This window comes from Polypterus senegalus, chromosome 13 (assembly GCF_016835505.1).
Source record: "Polypterus senegalus isolate Bchr_013 chromosome 13, ASM1683550v1, whole genome shotgun sequence".
Lineage (NCBI taxonomy): Eukaryota > Metazoa > Chordata > Cladistia > Polypteriformes > Polypteridae > Polypterus > Polypterus senegalus.
The window spans coordinates 116,820,610-116,839,700 of NC_053166.1; the positions used below are offsets into that span (position 1 = coordinate 116,820,610).

The 19,091-nt window shown below is 39.4% G+C and overlaps 1 protein-coding gene across 1 annotated transcript in view; it reads right to left on the reverse strand.

Annotated features, from left to right (window-relative positions):
- The window catches only part of unc5a (unc-5 netrin receptor A), an 863,267-nt gene that overhangs the window by 244,919 nt on the left and 599,257 nt on the right, over positions 1 to 19,091 (reverse strand). The window contains exon 3 of the mRNA XM_039774735.1: positions 18,875 to 18,978. Within this exon, the coding sequence (XP_039630669.1) occupies positions 18,875 to 18,978 (104 nt within the window). The remainder of the gene's footprint in view (positions 1 to 18,874; positions 18,979 to 19,091) is intronic.

Genomic DNA, 19,091 nt, shown 5'->3' on the forward strand with positions numbered 1-19,091 from the left:
TAATACAGAAACAGGTCAGGAGCTTCAGTTAATGTTCGCAGTAAACAGCAGAACAGGGAAAATGTAATCTCAGTGATTTTGACTGTGGCATGATTGTTGGTGCCAGACAGCCTGCTCTGAGTATTTCTGTAACTGTTGATGTTATGGGATTTTCATACACAGCAGTCACTAGAATTTATTCAGAATGGTGTGAAATACAAAAAACATCAAGTGAGCAGCAGTTCTGAGGACAGAAACACCTCGTTGATGAGTAAGATTAGAAGAGAATGGCCAGAATAGTTCAAGTCGACACTGTGGTGAGTAGAATGCGCAACACATCAATCCTTGATGCCAATTGTCTACAACAGCAGAAGTCCACACTGAGGCTGCAGTGGGTGCAGGCACACTAAAAATGGACAGATGCAGATTGGAAAATTGTAGCCTGCTGTGATGGATCTCAATTTCTAGTAAAGCACACAGATGTTAGGATCAGAATTTGGTGCCAGCATGAATCCATGCACCCAACCTGCCTTGTGTATTGAGTCAACAGTTCAGGCTGCTGGTGATGATGCAATTGTGTGAAGAATGTTTACTTGGCTCACTTTGGGCCCATTAATACCAAATAATCATCATTTGAATGCCATGGCCTATTTAAGTATTGTTGCTGACCATGTGCATCCCTTCATGGCCACAATTTACCCATCTTCTAATGGTTACTCCCACCAAGATAATGTACCATGTCACAAAGCAAAAGCCATCTGAAACTGGCTTCATAAACATGAAAATGAGTTTAGTGTTCTTCAGTGGCCATCCATGTCACTGGACCAGAATCCAATAGCATATCTTTGGGATATGATAGAAAAGGAGGTATGCAATATGAATGTGCTGCTGACAAATCTGCAGAAACTATGATACAGATAGGTCAATCTGGACAAAAATCTCAAAGGAATGTCTCCAACATCTTGTACAATTCATGCCACAAAGAAATGATGATGATTTAAGGACAAAGGGTGCCCTTACTAAGTATTATCATTGTGTTCATAATAATTTCCTCACTAAGTATGTGTGAGTGAATATATATATATATATATATATATACTGTATAAAGTATACTCTCTATTTAAAATCCTACGCCTAAAAGTGCAACGATTTTATATGACTTTTTATGTGACTTTTTTGTCACGTTTTAAATCGGGCATATTTTAACACCTACATATATATGTTTGGTATCATTCTTTTCAGAATTGATCAAAGTTTAATGTGATGTTGATTTTTAAATTATAAACTAAAAAATATAAAGAACTCACGTCCCGCGAGATGAGATTTCGTGCCAAGAGATTTAACCACGCCCGGGGCCGTAAATAAAAGACAAAGAGTAGGGCTTTTAAATGTTCGAAGCTCTGCAGGAGAAGCGGATCACATGGCACTGCAGCAGCAGAAATCCAGCAGCTGATCGAGCAAAGAGGAGGTTAAAAAAAATGGTATTTGGTTCCCATTGTATCACCATTTAAGATGGTGTTTCGGAGGAGCGACCACATCTCCGTGTGGTGCGTTTACCCCCCTCTTCACAACACGAGCGGCAGAGACATGAAGTGGCTGGCGCATGGCGCAGGCCAGGGGGATTGGCGAGTGAAGTGAGCAGGGGGGAACCCCCTACTATATATATAGTACATATATATATATATATATATACCAACTAGACAAGCTATGATGTCAGCCAATCCCTAACTCACTGCCTGACTCTTCCAGAAGACATGGACAGATTTGGACCAGTCTAAGAATAAGATGCATGCCTGTTGCTACAGCTTGTGCTAAATCCTTTGTATTTAAAGGACAACTCAACATTGCTATTAAAATGGGGTTGCTAGTAGTACCCCCACCTCTTCTAAATTGTCTCTTTTATAAATGTAAGCCAAAGGAAACAGTCAGACAGCAGTATATGTATAGAAGTACACGTCCCAGTATTGATATTCGTTCCCAGGCTGGATGCCATACAGACAGATGTTTGCCTGAGGGCAAGTTTCAGAGGTACCACTAGTGAGCAGACGTAAGTTCTTGATGCAACCTTTAAGGTTCCCAAAAAGAATTCTGTATTATGCACTTGCATAAATAAGATAGGAAGAAACATTGAAGGAGAGACTGAATAGAATGATGTGAAACACAATATATTTCAGATTTCTTACATTCTAAAAATTGGTATGATTGGCATTTGGGAAGTCAGTCTGAAATTTAATTCTTAAAAAGTCAATTGTCTTTTTTTGTTCTTTTCAATGGATATTTCAAAAGAAGGTATGATTTATTTTATAATTAGTCTTTCCAGAGAATCAAATTTCACTCTTTTCCTCTGACACTAATAAAACAGGGGAAAAAAATACTTTAACAAGATTGCAGTAAAGCAGTAAAAGGTTGTATTACTAGTTGGTGTATCTGCATTGACCTTGTATAAGGGCAAAGACAAACAAATGCAAATGTCTTTCAATTGAACGCCATATGCAGTACAAAGGAATTGACTAAAGGCTTCTGCAAACGAAGAGCAGCGTGGGCTTTGGGCAATTTTTTTTGGTCACATAGGCTTTCTAAAATATTTGTTTGTGACCACGGTATGTGGTGATGCTACATCTCTGCCAGCCATATTTTGTGGCCTGCTAACCGCGTCTACTCAGTTGGATTTGTGCTTTCTGACAATGGTTCCATCCTGTGCAGTCAATTATATTGTGTGTGTCATATTCTCATTTTCTGCAAGTCCGTAATTGATAAAGAAGCTTCAGAAAATAAACAGATGGGCTGATATCCTGCTTTTTGTAGCATAGTTGCAAGCTTTGAATTGGGCATGGAGAAATAGACACAAGTGTAAATCGTTTAAGGATGACTTTTTGACAGCTACAAGATCCAACTAGACTTGTTAAAGATGCTAAAATCACAAAACAAAGACACAAGTTATGAGGCTTGGGATGTTCTATTAATTAATCATGGCAGCAAAGAGTGGAAATGTGTTGTATTTTCATGAGAACTTGCAAGTAAGAATTTTATTTATTTTTTTTTTTTTTGTTTAAGGCACTTTATTAAAGAAAGATTGACTACAATATTAGCATTATTTATAATGACACAGATAAAACAAGGAGAGATGCTCCCTTATGGAGGAGACATTGGGCTCTAATACACGTAGTCGCAGGTTCAATCCCAGACACGTATTTATTGCATATGAACCTGTCGGAGCCTTAGTTGTTGAAATGTAAACAAATGTCTCATTACACTTTTAATTTGTAAGTTATTTTGGATAAGACTTGTTTAATCAAGTTTCAGTTCGGGCGGCAGAGTCTGTACGGCACCAGGCAGGCGACCACCTTGGATGGGGCGGCAGGGACAACGCGCAAAGTGCACGCCGCATGGCCACAGGAGTCACGGCCGATGAAGCAGCTAACCACTGTCGCAAGTAAGAATTTCACTGCACTCTGCACATATGACAAAAACAACCCTATAAACCTACTAAATAATAATAACAACAACAACAACAACAACAACAATAATAATAATAATAATAATGTGACTTCATAGCAGTGTAGTGGATAGCACTGCTACATCACAGCTCTAGGACCTTGAGTTTAAATTCTATTCTTCTCAATATCTGTATATATTGCTTGTGTCTGGCTGGATCTACAGCTGCATTTTATTTGAATTTCATTGGGAAAATCAGAGTTCCTAGTCAAAATTTTCAACTGGAATGCCCCCTTAAGTCAGATTTCCAACTTGGAATCTCTGGGCTAGTCTGTTAAGCCCAAGTTTGTCAGACTTCAGATCATGACATCAATCAAAAATGGAGACACACACTGCAAACTTTAGTGTAAGCTGTAATATTATACTATTTATTAGCACTTCTGTCTATTTGTGTCTCATCAGTCGTACACACAGTACTGTCCAGCCACTATCCATGTACTTGCTCCTGGAGATGCAAAGTACCACATAATGCATTGTTATCATCTGCTATTTATTCAAATGGAGCTAGCACAACAAAGGTTTTCCCAGACATATCCATATTAGTATTTCAAATGTTTTGCTGGAATGCAGTCAACTCGGATTGGACAGCATTCCCAGCTCTGACATCCAACTGGAATGCGGCATACCTTTGGAAACTTCAGTCTCTTCAATCATTGCAAATAAATGTAAGTAAGATTTACTGGAATGTCTAAATTGCAGAGTGAATGATTGTTCAGTTGGTTGAACTGTAACCCTACCCATTGTTGGTTCATGTCTTGTTCATAACACTGTCAAGATAGCTCCAGGTAAATACGACCTTGTCCTAGAATATGTGTGTTCAAGAAACAATTAAGGAATACCACAAATTCAAAATAATTGATTGTGAAGATGGACACATACTATAAAACACCTCTAATCTCTATAGCCTGAAGGAACAGGTATCAGTTTCCCTCAAATATTACTAGGAAACAACTAAAAGAGGTGGGAATTTAAGGTTTGGTGTGTAGGTGAGTGGAAAAGTGAATCAAACACAGGGGAAAAAAGGGCATGGAAAGGTTAACTTTTTTCAGAATTAGATGATGTTAAAAATGGCAAACTTTAGGGATCAACTGTGAGGTGGCTGCTCCTTTTAATACGCATTAATATTCTGGAGAAGAATATAATCAACAAGCTGGTTCATTCTGGAGACAAAACTAGGAGGAAGGGAGGCTAATTTAGAATCAACAAAATTGATACAGAGGGACCACGATGGCATACAGGTTTGTGAAGAACTGCTGTAGATGAAATTTAATGTAAGTACTGTAAACGTAAGGTAAGATTGGAAGTAGAAATTTTACATACTGTATGAATTCACAATAGGAGTTTGAAAGTTGAAAGTTCTCCTTAAGAGAAGGACCTGGTGGTCATAGTGGGGTTGTTATTATCTACAATCAAAATAATGGGCAGAAGCAATCAAGAAGGTTAACAGTAGTCAAGAGAGGTCAAATTGAGTCATATAACGCACTATCGCGGCCTCACACTGAGTACTATGTTCAGTTTTGGTCTCCATAACACAAAAAGACATAGCGCTGCTAGAAAAAGCCCAAAGGCTGATTCTGGGACTTAGAAACATGAGCTATGAAGAAAGACTGAAGGAGTTAAACCTTTTATGTTTAAGCAAATGGAGATTAAGAGATAACATGATCAAAATGTTTAAAATAAAAAGACTTAGTAAGGTGCATCCAAAGCTGCTACTTTAAAATAATCTCCTGAACAATACACAATTGGAAACTTAAGAGCAAATTTTGTATACGTTAGAAAGTTTTTGTCACACAAAAAAACGTAGACACATGTGATAAATTACCAAGTAGTGTAGTAGAGAGTAGGACTAGGGGAATTCAAACCTCGACTTGATGTTGTTTTGGACAATATAGGTGAATAGGATTGATGAGCTTGTTGGCCTGAATGGCTTATTCTTATAATTATTGTTCTAATGTCTTAGCCTGCTTCCTCCAGTTTTCTTGCCTAGTTTTTTTCTCACAGTTTCTCTGTTGTTTTCTTCTGCCTTTCTCCCATGTACCTGTTTACCCTTCCTCCCTGCCACAGAACTTCTGCCTTCTTCTCTCAACTCTAAACTCAAAAGGGATCTGGCATTGGCATAATTGTAGCTCTTTGTTGTATAATGGGCTGGGTTTGGATTTGAATTTTGGCCTGGCAAAAGTAAAGGGGAATCATAAGAAAAGTAAGTTTAAGATGAATCAAATGTGGCTCTTGTAGCAGGACAATAATTTAAATACACAACAGAATGGCTCAAAAAGAAGAAGAAGAGAAATTCAGAAGTGCGGAGTTAGGAGGCAGAAAGCAGTTGTGTGTGGAGAGTCAAACAAGTTAATTGCCTTATTGCCATAACAACATCAATTGATGGTCAAAATGGATTAAATTCATTTTTTTCCTCAGAATTCTACACACAACACCCCATAATGATAACGTGAAAAAAGTTTACTTGAAGTTTTTGCAAATTTATTAAAAATAAAAAAACTGAGAAATCGCATGTACATAAGTATTCACAGCCTTTGCTCAATACTTTGTCGATGCACCCTTGGCAGCAATTACAGCCTCAAGTCTTTTTGAATATGATGCCACAAGCTTGGCACACCTATCCTTGGCCAGTTTCGCCCATTCCTCTTTGCAGCACCTCTCAAGCTCCATCAGGTTTGATGGGAAGCGTCGGTGCACAGCCATTTTAAGATCTCTCCAGAGATGTTTAATCGGATTCAAGTCTGGGCTCTGGCTGGGCCACTCAAGGACATTCACAGAGTTGTCCTGAAGCCACTCCTTTGATATCTTGGCTGTGTGCTTAGGGTCGTTGTCCTGCTGAAAGATGAACCATCGCCCCAGTCTGAGGTCAAGAGCGCTCTGGAGCAGGTTTTCAGCCAGGAGGTCTCTGTACATTGCTTCAGTCATCTTTCCCTTTATCCTGACTAGTCTCCCAGTTCCTGACGCTGAAAAACATCCCCACAGCATGATGCTGCCACCACCATGCTTCACTGTAGGGATGGCATTGGCCTGATGATGAGCGGCGCCTGGTTTCCAAATGGGACACCTGGCATTCACACCAAAGAGTTCAATCTTTGTTTCTCATGGTCTGAGAGTCCTTCAGGTGCCTTTTGGCAAACTCCAGGTGGACTGCCATGTGCCTTTTACTTAGGAGTGGCTTCCGTCTGGCCACTCTACCATACAGGCCTGATTGGTGGATTACTGCAGAGATGGTTGTCCTTCTGGAAGGTTCTCCTCTCTCCACAGAGGACCTCTGGAGCTCTGACAGAGTGACGATCGGGTTCTTGGTCACCTCCCTGACTAAGGTCCTTCTCCCCCGATCGCTCAGTTTAGATGGCTGGCCAGCTCTAGGAAGAGTCCTGGTGGTTTCGAACTTCTTCCACTTATGGATGATGGAGGCCACTGTGCTCATTAGGACCTTCAAAGCAGCAGAAATTTTTCTGTAACCTTCCCCAAATTTGTGCCTGAAGAAAGTCCTGTCTCAGAGGTCTACAGACAATTCCTTTGACTTCATGCTTGGTTTGTGCTATGACATGAACTGTCAACTGTGCGACCTTATATAGACAGGCGTGTGCCTTTCCAAATCTGTCCAATCAACTGAATTTACCACAGGTGGACTCCAATTAAGCTGCAGAAACATCTCAAGGATGATCAGGGGAAACAGGATGCACCTGAGCTCAATTTGGAGCTTCATGGCAAAGGCTGTGAATAATTCTGTACATGTGCTTTCTCAATTTTTTTATTTTTAATAAATTTGCAAAAATCTCAAGTAAACATTTTTCATGTTGTCATAATCAGGTGTTGTGTGTAGAATTCTGAGGAAAAAAATTAATTTAATCCATTTTGGAATAAGGCTGTAACATAACAAAATGTGAAAAAAGTGATGCGCTGTGAATACTTTCCGGATGCACTGTATATTTGTATTCACTCTTGGGTTTATTATATTTTTGTTAGTAGTGTTAATGTTTTTCTGAAGTTTTAACGTACAGGGTACAAGGTACTACTAAATAAGGTGCTCGGTGAGGGCCTGTGGAAAATAGGTGGGGACAGACATCAGAGAGATGTGTTCATGGCCATGGACAGCGAGAAAAAAATTCCCAGAGGCCCTATTGCGTAGGTGCAACATGTGAAATTAAGAAATAACAGGTTTGTGATGCCATTAGATGTCTGAGGCTGCAATTGTGCCACACTAAATGGATCAACTTGTGTCTACTTTGCATCGAGAGGTGTTGGTAAGCTATTGAACCCAAACTATTAAGGGGCAGAGCTTGAAATGATCATAAGTTCCACTGATTAAATCCCTGCCTTTTGTACACATTGCCTGTTCCTACTACTGATTGGATGGTTTAGTGAGGTCCTCAGATCGACCCCCTGTTCTGATCAATCATGGCCTCTGGATGAGTATCTAGGATGATCAAACTTGACAATAGAGGAAGTAAGAGTCATAACAAGGTTTCCATAGGTGAACCTGCGGACGCATCATTACTCAGCCTTGAGGGTAGAGAGAGTGGAGAGCTGGTGCTCTTGCTTGACCCCTTCTCCCTCACCAGTCCTTCTCCTGAGAGAATATCCAGAACCTAACCCCATTCTTCCCATAGGATCAGTGCTTCAGTAGCCACATTTATTTTATTATCTTGTTGGTATCTTTTTTATGAAATGCTTTTTAAGGTGAATCACATGAACACAATTGTCATGCCTATGACATCGGTGATCAGCAGGTTTGCGTTCCCCCATTGGATAAAACTTTGTCAAAAGCAATTCTTAACATCAGTTAGTACTTCCAGATTTCAAGAAAAGTTTTAACCCTCCCTTCACTTTCAACTCATGTGTTTGTGTCTTGTCCTTTAAAACAAGAAGACACAGCATTCCTGAACAATGCCGGCCGAAGCCCATATGAAGCCCTATGGGTGAGGGTCCCTCTCAGTGTTTGGAACATACCTTATTGAGTTACCAAAATGCTACACCTTGGTGTCTATAGCATGGCGGGGGTAATTCTGGAGCACACTCTGCTTGAGTTACATAAACGCTGGCCCTCATGTGTTAAATTTAATAAACAGAGCCACTTGGGTGATGATGCCTATGTCGGCTAATAGACTGATCAGCCCTATTGGTGAATCATTGACTATTGTTTTACCTTGCACCCTTTCTATCATCTCATGGTTATTTTTTCCTTCTGTCATCTCACAATAGTTAAATGGGCTTTATTTTTGCTCAGATCAGAACCCTCTGTATTTGAATGATAACCAGTAAGTGTGAGCGTGTGGATGAGTGGGTACTGCGAGTAACTGATGCCCATCTAGTTCTGGTCCTTGCTCTGGGCCTAGTGCTTCTGGGAAACTCACAAGCTCCCCACGTCCCTACACCAGATAAGCAAGACAGAAAGTGAATAGATAAATGGAATAGGTGAAAGATGGGGCTGTGAAAACTTCCTTTTGAATCTTTTTCATTTAATTTGGCTTGCCACTCTGAGCTTTGTACACTGCAGGCCAATATCTTAGTGGCTACCAAAGGGTTAATAGAGCTGTTCAATTGCCTGCTTTTGTAGGTAACACCATTTTTTGCATCAATGTTTTTTTACTCACACGTTAGTACCTAATCATCTGGAAAAAGAAAAAAAAAGTTGGCTTTTTAAATTAAATTATTCTGTTTCCTCCAATTTAGCAGTAGACACCCATGCTAATTGCAGTCAAGACATGCAACAGCATTTATCTGCCTTCCAAATTAGGAATCTTTGTTATAATAATGAAGCTGTAGTCAGTCTGTTTATGATTGTACATCAGATGCACACACTCATCACCCACTACCATTACCACCCACGATGCCCTGTGTAGAGCTATAAACGTATTGTCAGTCTGCTTTATAATATCAGGCGCATCATTTCAAAACTAAAGACAAAGGTAAAACACATTTGTCAGTTTTTTTTCAGTCTTCAGTCAATTACAAGATTTTTAGTGATTCTGAGACTCGCTTGGGGACTTAGGAGAAACATAATACAAGGTAATTATGAAGCTCATTTTATTAGCGTAAGAGACCCTCAACCCCAACCGTCACTTTAAGCAGCTATCAAAAGGGAAGAAACATGTTTAGAGGAAATAAAGTCTAGATGTAAAAATCTGAGACTGCGACAACACCTCTGTGTTAGAAAGCCTTGAAAAATACTAATAACGTGGGGGCGTCCATATGCCAAATCAACCAGAGGGTCTGTCATAAGAGAAGTCCATGAATTAGCACATGTGGGCCAGCAGTCACTCTTCATTTTATATCTTAGGTAGGAATATATAAAAACAAAAAAATGTTTGCACTGAGAATAGTTATTAACACCACATGCAGTCAAGGAGCAATACAACTGGAACACATAAATGAGAAAGGGGGCACAAAATCAGTACCGTGCATGTCTTTGTAAGCTGATCAAGGACAAATAGTGTCATCGAGTAAACCTGATCCAGTATGACATGCTTCAGACCAGGAATTCCTTAATAGTTGGCTCTTTTAGGAAGCAGTAAGCACTGGAAAGCCAAACTATAGTATATGCCACTAATTCCTACTAGCACCTTCATGGTGGTACTAGGCAAAGGTGAAGACCCTCGTCAGTTCCTATGCTGAGTAGATGGCAACAAACAACATTCAGCTACTGTCCAACAGGCAGCAGTTTTGGATGTTTGCCTATTTAACAGAATCCAGTAGTTAGTGTATAATGGGACACAGGAACCCACCGGCACACATGTGTGATCAGGAGGGAGCTGAGTGGACCAAGTAAAGGTAATTACCCGCCAGGCCAGGGGGTGGCAGGGTGCACTAAGCCTACCTCTGTTATCTCTGCAGGACAAAAACAGGAAAACCTGCCAGTTTCAACATTAAAGATGTCACTTCCAGTTCCGGCGCTCAGAAAGATGTCACTTCTGGTTTCCAGCGCCCAGACTGAAGTCACTCTGGTTCTGGCACCCAGAAAGATATCACTTCTGGTTTTGGCTTATAAAGCTGACATCTTTTCCATTACCCATCAGTTCAAACTGGGACTCAATCCATGCACATCAGTGCCTGTCTGGAAATGGTTTAATTGGGGCTCATTGTGTATGTAATGTGAATCTTTGATTGAGTGAAGCCATAGAATATGACATGGAACGTAAAGCTGACATGATAAGATAAGACAAGGGGATCTGATGCTGTTATATTGAGGGGACTGGCATTTTTATTAAAAAAAAAAGCAGTCACATGCATTTTTCAGTTAAACCTTTTGATGCATCAAGAAACAATACCAGAGATGTTACTGGGACGTCACCCTGGAATCAGCATTTGGATATGTTGGATGGACAGCTACATTCAACATGAAAACAAGTCAGCAGCAACTCCTTATTAGAAGGAGAAACAGTCTGGTCTATGGTCATGGCAGAGCATTTCTGAATAAACTATGCATACATAAGACCCAGCAAGCAAGTGTGCAGCTGACCAGCTAGCATTTTTCAGGACCTGTGCCAGTTCAAATGCAACTATAATAAATGATTCCTGCCAACTCTAGAAAAATTAGGAGACAACTAAACTAAGTGGAAAAATAAACGTTTTACTGAAAATTCTAAAGATTTGGTTCCACAAAGAAATGCAAAACTTTAGTAACTCACAAAAGGACTGGGTGAGACTGCAAACTGCACACAAGTGTCATAAAATTCACTTATATACTGTATCTGACATGCCAATAATCATATAGACAAAATATGCTTACTAAACAAACCCTGTAATAACGCTCCTGCATAAAACTTTTATTTAATTATATCTCTCTATTATAAAACAAAAATCTTGAGATGAGATCTTTTGAAGAGAGACAGAGAGACACTTTCACGTCCCGTGAGATGGTCAAGTCATGTCATACTTACAACCTTTGGAAGCAAGTCCCGTGAGACTTTAACTTTTGCAAGTTACACCCTACTTACAACCATTTTCAAACAAAACCACGGTCATCTAACCTCTCAGTTGCTGAAATACTTTTGGCGGACAAACTTCCTGTGCATTCAGCTCTTAAAAATTTTATATGTTCTAGATGACACATCAATGATTAAGCGAAGAAGAAAGAGCAGTGCGTGAAAAAAGAGACCCAAAAGCATTGGAGAGAATAGAATGCAATAAACAAATCAAAAAAGAACAAAAAAAATCTATGTGCAAATTCTAAAAATAAGGATAGTAATAATCAGCCCATCCCACGAGCAGAGCAGATTAGAGATAATGGAAGTAGAAAAATTCAAACGTCTCAAAAAAATGATAGTAAAGATCGCATTAGTGCAAACAAACAGAAAATGAAATAATGGAATAGTGAAAAGAGATCGAATAGTGTTTGAGGATGTCTGAAGGAGTAGAGAGACAAGGCAGTGAGCCAAAAGGACAGCTGCTGTACACGCTTTTAAATGTTCGAAACGCTGTGAAAGATGCAGATCATGCAGCACGGCAGCAGCAGCAAGCCAGCAGCTGATCGAGTAAAGAGGAGGTAAAAAAAGAAAACTGTATTTGTTTCCCATTGTATCACTGTATAAGAGGGGTTTTGGAGGAGCGACCACGTCTCCTTGGGGTGTGTTAGCCCCCCTCTTCACAACAGTGGGTAGCGCTGGCAGGGTGGGAGGGGTGGAGGAAAAGGGGTTGGCGAGCGAAGCGATAATGCTACTGCCTTACAGATCAAATGTCCAGGTTTTGCTTCCAGTGTCCAGTTGTTTTCTGTGCATTTTCCTCTGAGTAATTTTGACTTTTCTGTCACATCTCCAAAGGCGTACTAGTTAGGATAATCGGGGATTCCAAATTGTTTCTTTGTGTGAGTAGGATCTGCCCAAGGCTGAATTCTACTTTTCATCTTGTGCTGCTGAGATAAATGGCCTCCTGTAACTGTAAATAGAGAATATTATCTATATGTGTTTATATGTTTCTCTGTATATATTGTCACACGTATATGCATGGGGGACAGTTTAAGGGCTCTGGTGATGGTGATTCTCTTTGCTCATGTTTGCCCCAAACCCCCATATTGTGCCTTCTTCTTCTTACAATATAAAATGCTATGGTCTATCCATCTGTCATGCAATTACTCACATAATACTGGTCCTAGAGCCTTGATTGAACGCTTATGACCTCATAGATTCTGGTAAATCAAAAATTTTGAACCAGCAGCAAACTTAACAAATTGACCTGTGCACTTGGGTTTCTTAAAGTAAAGTGATAGGTAAATAAAGAGACAAAGTGGAAAGAAAATAAAAACCAATGAAATCTGCTGAGCATCAGGCAGATTGTGGAGGCCAATGACATGACAAAGAACACGATAACTGGAAGAAGAAGAGCAGCACCATCAAGTGTAAAATACAGAATGTAAAAACTAAAAAGACGGAGAAATGCAAATGATCAGTGGTCCGTGTAACTATTTGAGCTAGACCTATGAGCATAAAGTGCAGAATACAGAATGCAAGAACGACAAAGATGGAGAAATGTATATGGGCAGAGGGAGGTGTGTTTTGCTAGTTTATATATAAGAGTTTTGCCATTTCAAGACACTTTTTTTGTTATATATAGTGCACATTTGGTCACAGATTTTTCTGCTTGTGCGACAAGAACAGGGAGCTCAGTAGAGACCTCTACACTGCAGTATAAGAACTCCAGGTGCCGCAAAGCCTGTTTTGCATTCCTTTCAAGTAGGGGCAAAAAGTGTGTCAGCCTGAGCACTGCCTGGGATATCAAGAGCAGGAATGAGGGAGCCAACCCAATCCCTAAAGGCCAGAAAGGGCCCTGCCTCTTCTGATCTTGTGACCATCAGAGCCTATATGAGTGACTGGGAGCAGGAGTGGGGCAGTTTTTTCTAATATTACAAAACCAAGCAAAAGTTTTCTAAAAGGTCACTGCAGGCATCAACTAGTTACTGAAAAAAGGCACAGCACAGCAAGAATTATTGTGAGTGGTCAAAGAAACTGGAAGATGCAAAACAAATAATAACAAAGTCAGGACAAAAGGTCAGAACCAGAGGATCGATAGAACCTGGTAACAAAAGGGCGAGAAAAAAAATCAAAAGCAAAAGTGAATTCAAAGACGAACCTAGTGCTGAGACCTATTTGTATGTTAAACTAACTACAGTTAAGAACTCTACAACAGTGTTTTGAGGGATAACACATAATAAAGACAACTACATATTTATATCATCACATCCACAAACTGATGGCTGTGATCACGTGATGCATCCAAAAGTGTTACGTAAACAATGACAAGTAAGACAGGAAAAATAAAAACATTTTCAAAATGAATGAAAACTAAAATCAAACTTCAGAAACACAAACCTAATAATAAAAAAAAACTGCTACAGAGACAAAAGTACATGTGAAAAACACATTAATATCACATCGACTTTCTTAAGACAGACTTTGATTGTGTTGCTACCTTAAAGGCACTTACCGTATTATAGTCAACAAGGCTTGTCTTACTCTGTTAAACTGCAAAATTTGGGTAAACTGCTATAATAGTTTTAAAGACATTTGCAAATAAAGGCATCATTTGGTATATCTGGGATTGAAGTGATCCATGGTGGCCCTGTGGTGTAGCGGGTCCACAGCTCAGATTAAATAGGCCAGTTTTTTTTAAATAGATAATCGCTGCACTTGCAGCTTAAAGAGGGGACCCAGTTCCCGGGCACATCCGTGATTAAAACCAGGAGCTGCTAATCGCCACACCTGAGCCACATCTCTATAATAAATAGGAGAAGCGCGAGTCGGAATGTGAAGAGGAGACCGGTAAAAGACAGAAGAGTAAAAGACTGAAGAGCGAGAGAGAAGAGAAGAGAATGGACGAGCCAGTCAGCTGAGGAAAAGGAAAGTCAGCGCGGTTGGGGTCCCCCGGATAGATTGAGTGATTGGCGCTCAAGGGGACGGATCGTGCCAACTGAATGGGAGAGTGGGTACGATCGAGGAGGAGTCTTCCCTAAGGATCTGAGGGATGACCACAGATGCGAGAAGGAAGACAGGAGGACAACCAACCCTGAGAGGTCTAGCAGATGCCTCGCGTTTTAGCCTTGTTTTAACAATTTGGATTTTTTTTTTTTACTTATTTATGGATTATTTATTTAATGAACATTTGACTGCACTGCACTAATCATTTGGACACTGTTTGTTTTTGGTTTGTTTTTTAATAAAAGCAGTTTTGTACTTTTTGCAGCATCCCTTTGCTTTGTTGTTTCTTCACTGTCCAGCTCATCCAGTGACATTACTGATGGTGTCAGGTTCAAGAGCTCCCCAGAAGCCAAATGGGAGTGTGGAGCAGAACCCACATCGTCACAGGCCCTGTCTCTAAGTCTTCTGTGTTGTAATCACTTTGGATTGTATTCTGTACTTACTACCTTTGTGATTAGTATACAGTGCACTGAGGCAATTAATGTATGCATCATGAGAATATGTTAAACTGATTTAAATGGACTAACGAACCTTTTTGGTGTTAGTTCTTTCCTTGTGCCTGTTTCCATGACCCTCAACTGGATTAAACTGGTTTAAAAATGTAATGCTAATCTGCTCATGTTGTAGTCTCTCCTCTCTTTCTCTCAGGTGAGGGTTGAATTATGGTTTGTTAAGCTGACATGACTGTATGGAATGTTATTTTTTTAAATAATATCTATAACATTCAATATATAAAACTAAAGAAAGAAATATAAATGCAATGCTGTATGGCTGTACGAATGGAATTAAGTCATATTTGCTTGCCAGCTTCATTAGGTGGGCACTGTTCACCAGATGCCTTGCAGTTTTTAAATAGTCCACAGTGTCCAGAACACACTTTTCAGTGTGACACAGTTGAGGCAGGGCACAACGCCTGAAAGTTAAGCCTAAATCATAGGAATTGCACAAAAGGAATGAATTTGTTATTCAAAAACACAAGAAAACAAATATTGGTAAATTTCTAACATTATATTGACTTTTTAAAAACTTATTAATAGATTACCTCTTTCTGATGGATTTCCAAATAACTGTAACTTTAAGACTTGAGCCCATACCGTGTGGTGCATTGGCTGAGCTACTGGACTTTAAATTACATGAACGCCATCTTAAGTTCCTTAACTCACTCAATGTGAGTCTCTGAGTAAAGTGACTGTATACTTTCTCTATGAAACAGTTGCTAAGAAACTGCAAAATATCCTGATTTTAAAACATATCAGCCAAATGTAAAATTATACAAACATTCTGTGATTTACATTACAAAAACATGGTTTACCATGAATAAATGGTCAAAGGTATCTGGAAGTTCAAATTCTATTACTGCCAGAAGGGATCCTAACCCGTTGAGCCCTTCAGCACGGGGTGCTGTACAATGGCTGAACCTGTGCTCTGACCCCAAAATGTCATGCAAGAAGATGAGATAATTTCCCCTGGGGGATTAACAAGGTATATCATATTAAAAAAAGAAAAAATACTGCATTTTCCCTGAAACACCTAACAGCAAGGAAAGACTCACCGAGAGTCATCATCAGCACTTACCCAAACCAGAATTTTAGGGTGAACAAAACTAATCGTGATGCAATAAACACTCACACTACTGTGTGCAAACTCGGGGTTTGTGTCTGGAAATATGGACGATTACAAAGCCACTCATACGATCTAAGGAAAGCTGTGAAAACCGCTAAGCGATGACATAGCGAGAAAGTAAAAGAGCAATCTGTGCAGTCCGATCATTCCAGAATGTGTTTTCAAGATCTGTGCTGATAAGTTTGCAACACGGTTCTCAGTAATGTCTAAACTCTCCTTAATCCAGTCTGTCAAACCTTCATGCTTCACAAGATCCACCATTGCCCCTGTTTTTAAGAATTCACATCCAAACTGCCTGAATTACTATCAACCCATCACACTAATGACTATAGCAATGAAGTGTTTACAGAGGCTGTGCCAAAAGAATTTGATCCACTATAGCAGATCAACAGGGCAAACCATCAACTTAATACTAATCCTGCTATGATGCAATCCTGCAGAAGGGCGTCCATGTTCATTTGACCTTCTCCTTAACTAGAACAGCAGCATTGTCAATGTGTTGTATTGCACCAGCTTTTAGCTGTTCCAGTTACCAAGTGATTTTCAAATTGTCTTTACTTTATGATTTACCCTTGTATATGCATACATACTCTATGTATACAGTATATCAGAATACAAAAAAAATCGTGTACCAGAGAGCTGTGTGCAGTGAATCATTAGAGACTAAGGTGTTCCAGTTGTTTGCAAAGAGTCCATAAATGTATCATTCACATATACACAGGTTGCTGTATTCTACTGGAGTGACCCTGCCCCTATCAAGATTCTTCTTTTCTTTTCTTTTCCAGAGGCTTATTTGTCACTTCACCGGCCCCATTCCTTTTTCAGTCCATCTGTAATCTAAATATGTCCAACCTCATTATCGACAGGGCCTTCCTGGCTGTACCCTGACGATATAAAGAACCCAAGTTGCAGAAGACCTGGAAGCAAAGTGGGACCAATCACCAATCACTGCTATCATGGACATCTGTCAAATGCAAGCCAATAAATAAATAAAACAGAGGCGAATAATCCACACATGGAAAGGACAAGCAGACAAGAGACTGTTGGAGCTTAAACACAGAATCCCAGAACAGTGAGGCAGCAGCACTAACCACTACACCCTCATTTTACGTATAATGAAATGGAGCATTCAGAAGAAAACATTTTTTTTATTTTTTAAAAATAACCCACAAGAAAAAAATTGAGTCTTTCAACACACATTCATTATCCAAGAAGTAATTCACACTTAAAATCAACAAAATCAGTATTTACAGACACATACTCATTTCTCACTTTTTCTCATTATGTATAATTACAAGAGATTTCAACAGGGTTTTATTACAGTAAATCATTTGATTAGCATACCAAGACGAATAAAGCATCCGACCTAAAGTCTTCCTCTGTTTGCTGCTCAGTGAAAGAATACCATTAGAGGACAGCAACACGTAAAAAAGCCACAGAAAAATTCTGTTGGTATTGAAAAAGACCCTGCAGGATACTGGAGGAAGTTAAAAAGGACAAGTAAGCGGGCCATAGGGGTCTGCTTGCTTTATCTGGTTTGTTGCATGCATATCAACAGGAGCACTCTGTTAGACTAGCAAGGGCAATGAAATGTTCCTACTTGTAACAAACTTAACCAAATACAGTAGGTAAAGGTAGATGCTGTGGACATAGCAAAATTTGTTTAACTAATTCTCACATTTTGACAAAATACCAAGATTCTCTTATGCAAATATGCCTGTGTTCTCAAACTTTAAGTGCATGTTGAACCTGTAACTGTCACATCACATACACCACAGTAACAGATCAAGCTTTGCTACTAAACACATATATAATAATTAATATCACATTTCCAAACCTAATTAATATTTGAAATTATTACCACTGAAACTCTGATTATAGCAGCCTCTGCCATACATTTTTGTAACTCTGACCTTATCATCCAAACAATATATCAATCTGTCACAAAAATGGAAATGTTCACAGACCATGGCAACATCCCCACCATTACACCACCTGCCATTATGTTTTTAGACAATAGCATTATAATAAAATAAGGACTGAAAAACCTGCCAGCAGATAAATAGACATACAGTAGATAGATATGAAAGCTACCATATAATACGGATTGATAAATCTGATAGGATAAAATTCTATACAATAGATAGATAGATAGATAGATAGATAGATAGATAGATAGATAGATAGATAGATAGATAGATAGATAGATAGATAGATAGATAGATAGAACTTCAAACAGGCATGTTCCAATATAGTCATGGGAGGACAGTTAAGCCTGACAAAAAATGGTTAGGTTTGAATTATAATTCCTAAACCTTTTCACACTGGCTATTCCCCCGTACTCCATATTAGCATGCCTCAGTCCAGAGAAGGGAGACTACCAACTAACTAGCAGGATGGATTCCAGGAGGCTGAACTGTTGTCTAAGTCATATATTTGTAGTGATCCAAAGTCATAATATATGGCTCACTGCATGATTTGGCACATTGAGGACATCCAGGAAGGATAACCCATATCCTCCAAGCTATTAAGAGCCACCAGATATTTCTATTAGGAGTCTACCAAACCCTTGATGTCTATAGATATGAGTAGAAGACCAAGGAAAATGAACAATGGACTGAACATGTATAAGGAAAACAAGCACCAATAAACTTTGGTCACTTACTGGCCTATCTGAACAGGTATCTGACACTCTTTCTAACTGAAGGACAACTAATCTACTTTCAAATTCATTTCTAGTTGTATATTTGACAAACATGGCACTCTAAATTCTCCTCACCTCTATAGATAGATAGATAGATAGATAGATAGATAGATAGATAGATAGATAGATAGATAGATAGGATGATTGTTCTCAGTCTTACCTCAGCTGGGGGCACACCCTCTGGCGGGTGGCAGTGTAGCAGTACTTCTTGGTCCAAAGACACTTCTTTACTCAAAGGTTCTTGCTCAAAATTCTTTCTCAGATCTACAAGGTCAAGAAAAGCTTTTGTTAAACTACAGTTGAGGGGATTCCTATGACAGGTGTTAGAATGCAAAGGAAATTTCCTCTGCAAAGTTACTAGCCATCAGAGGGCTGAA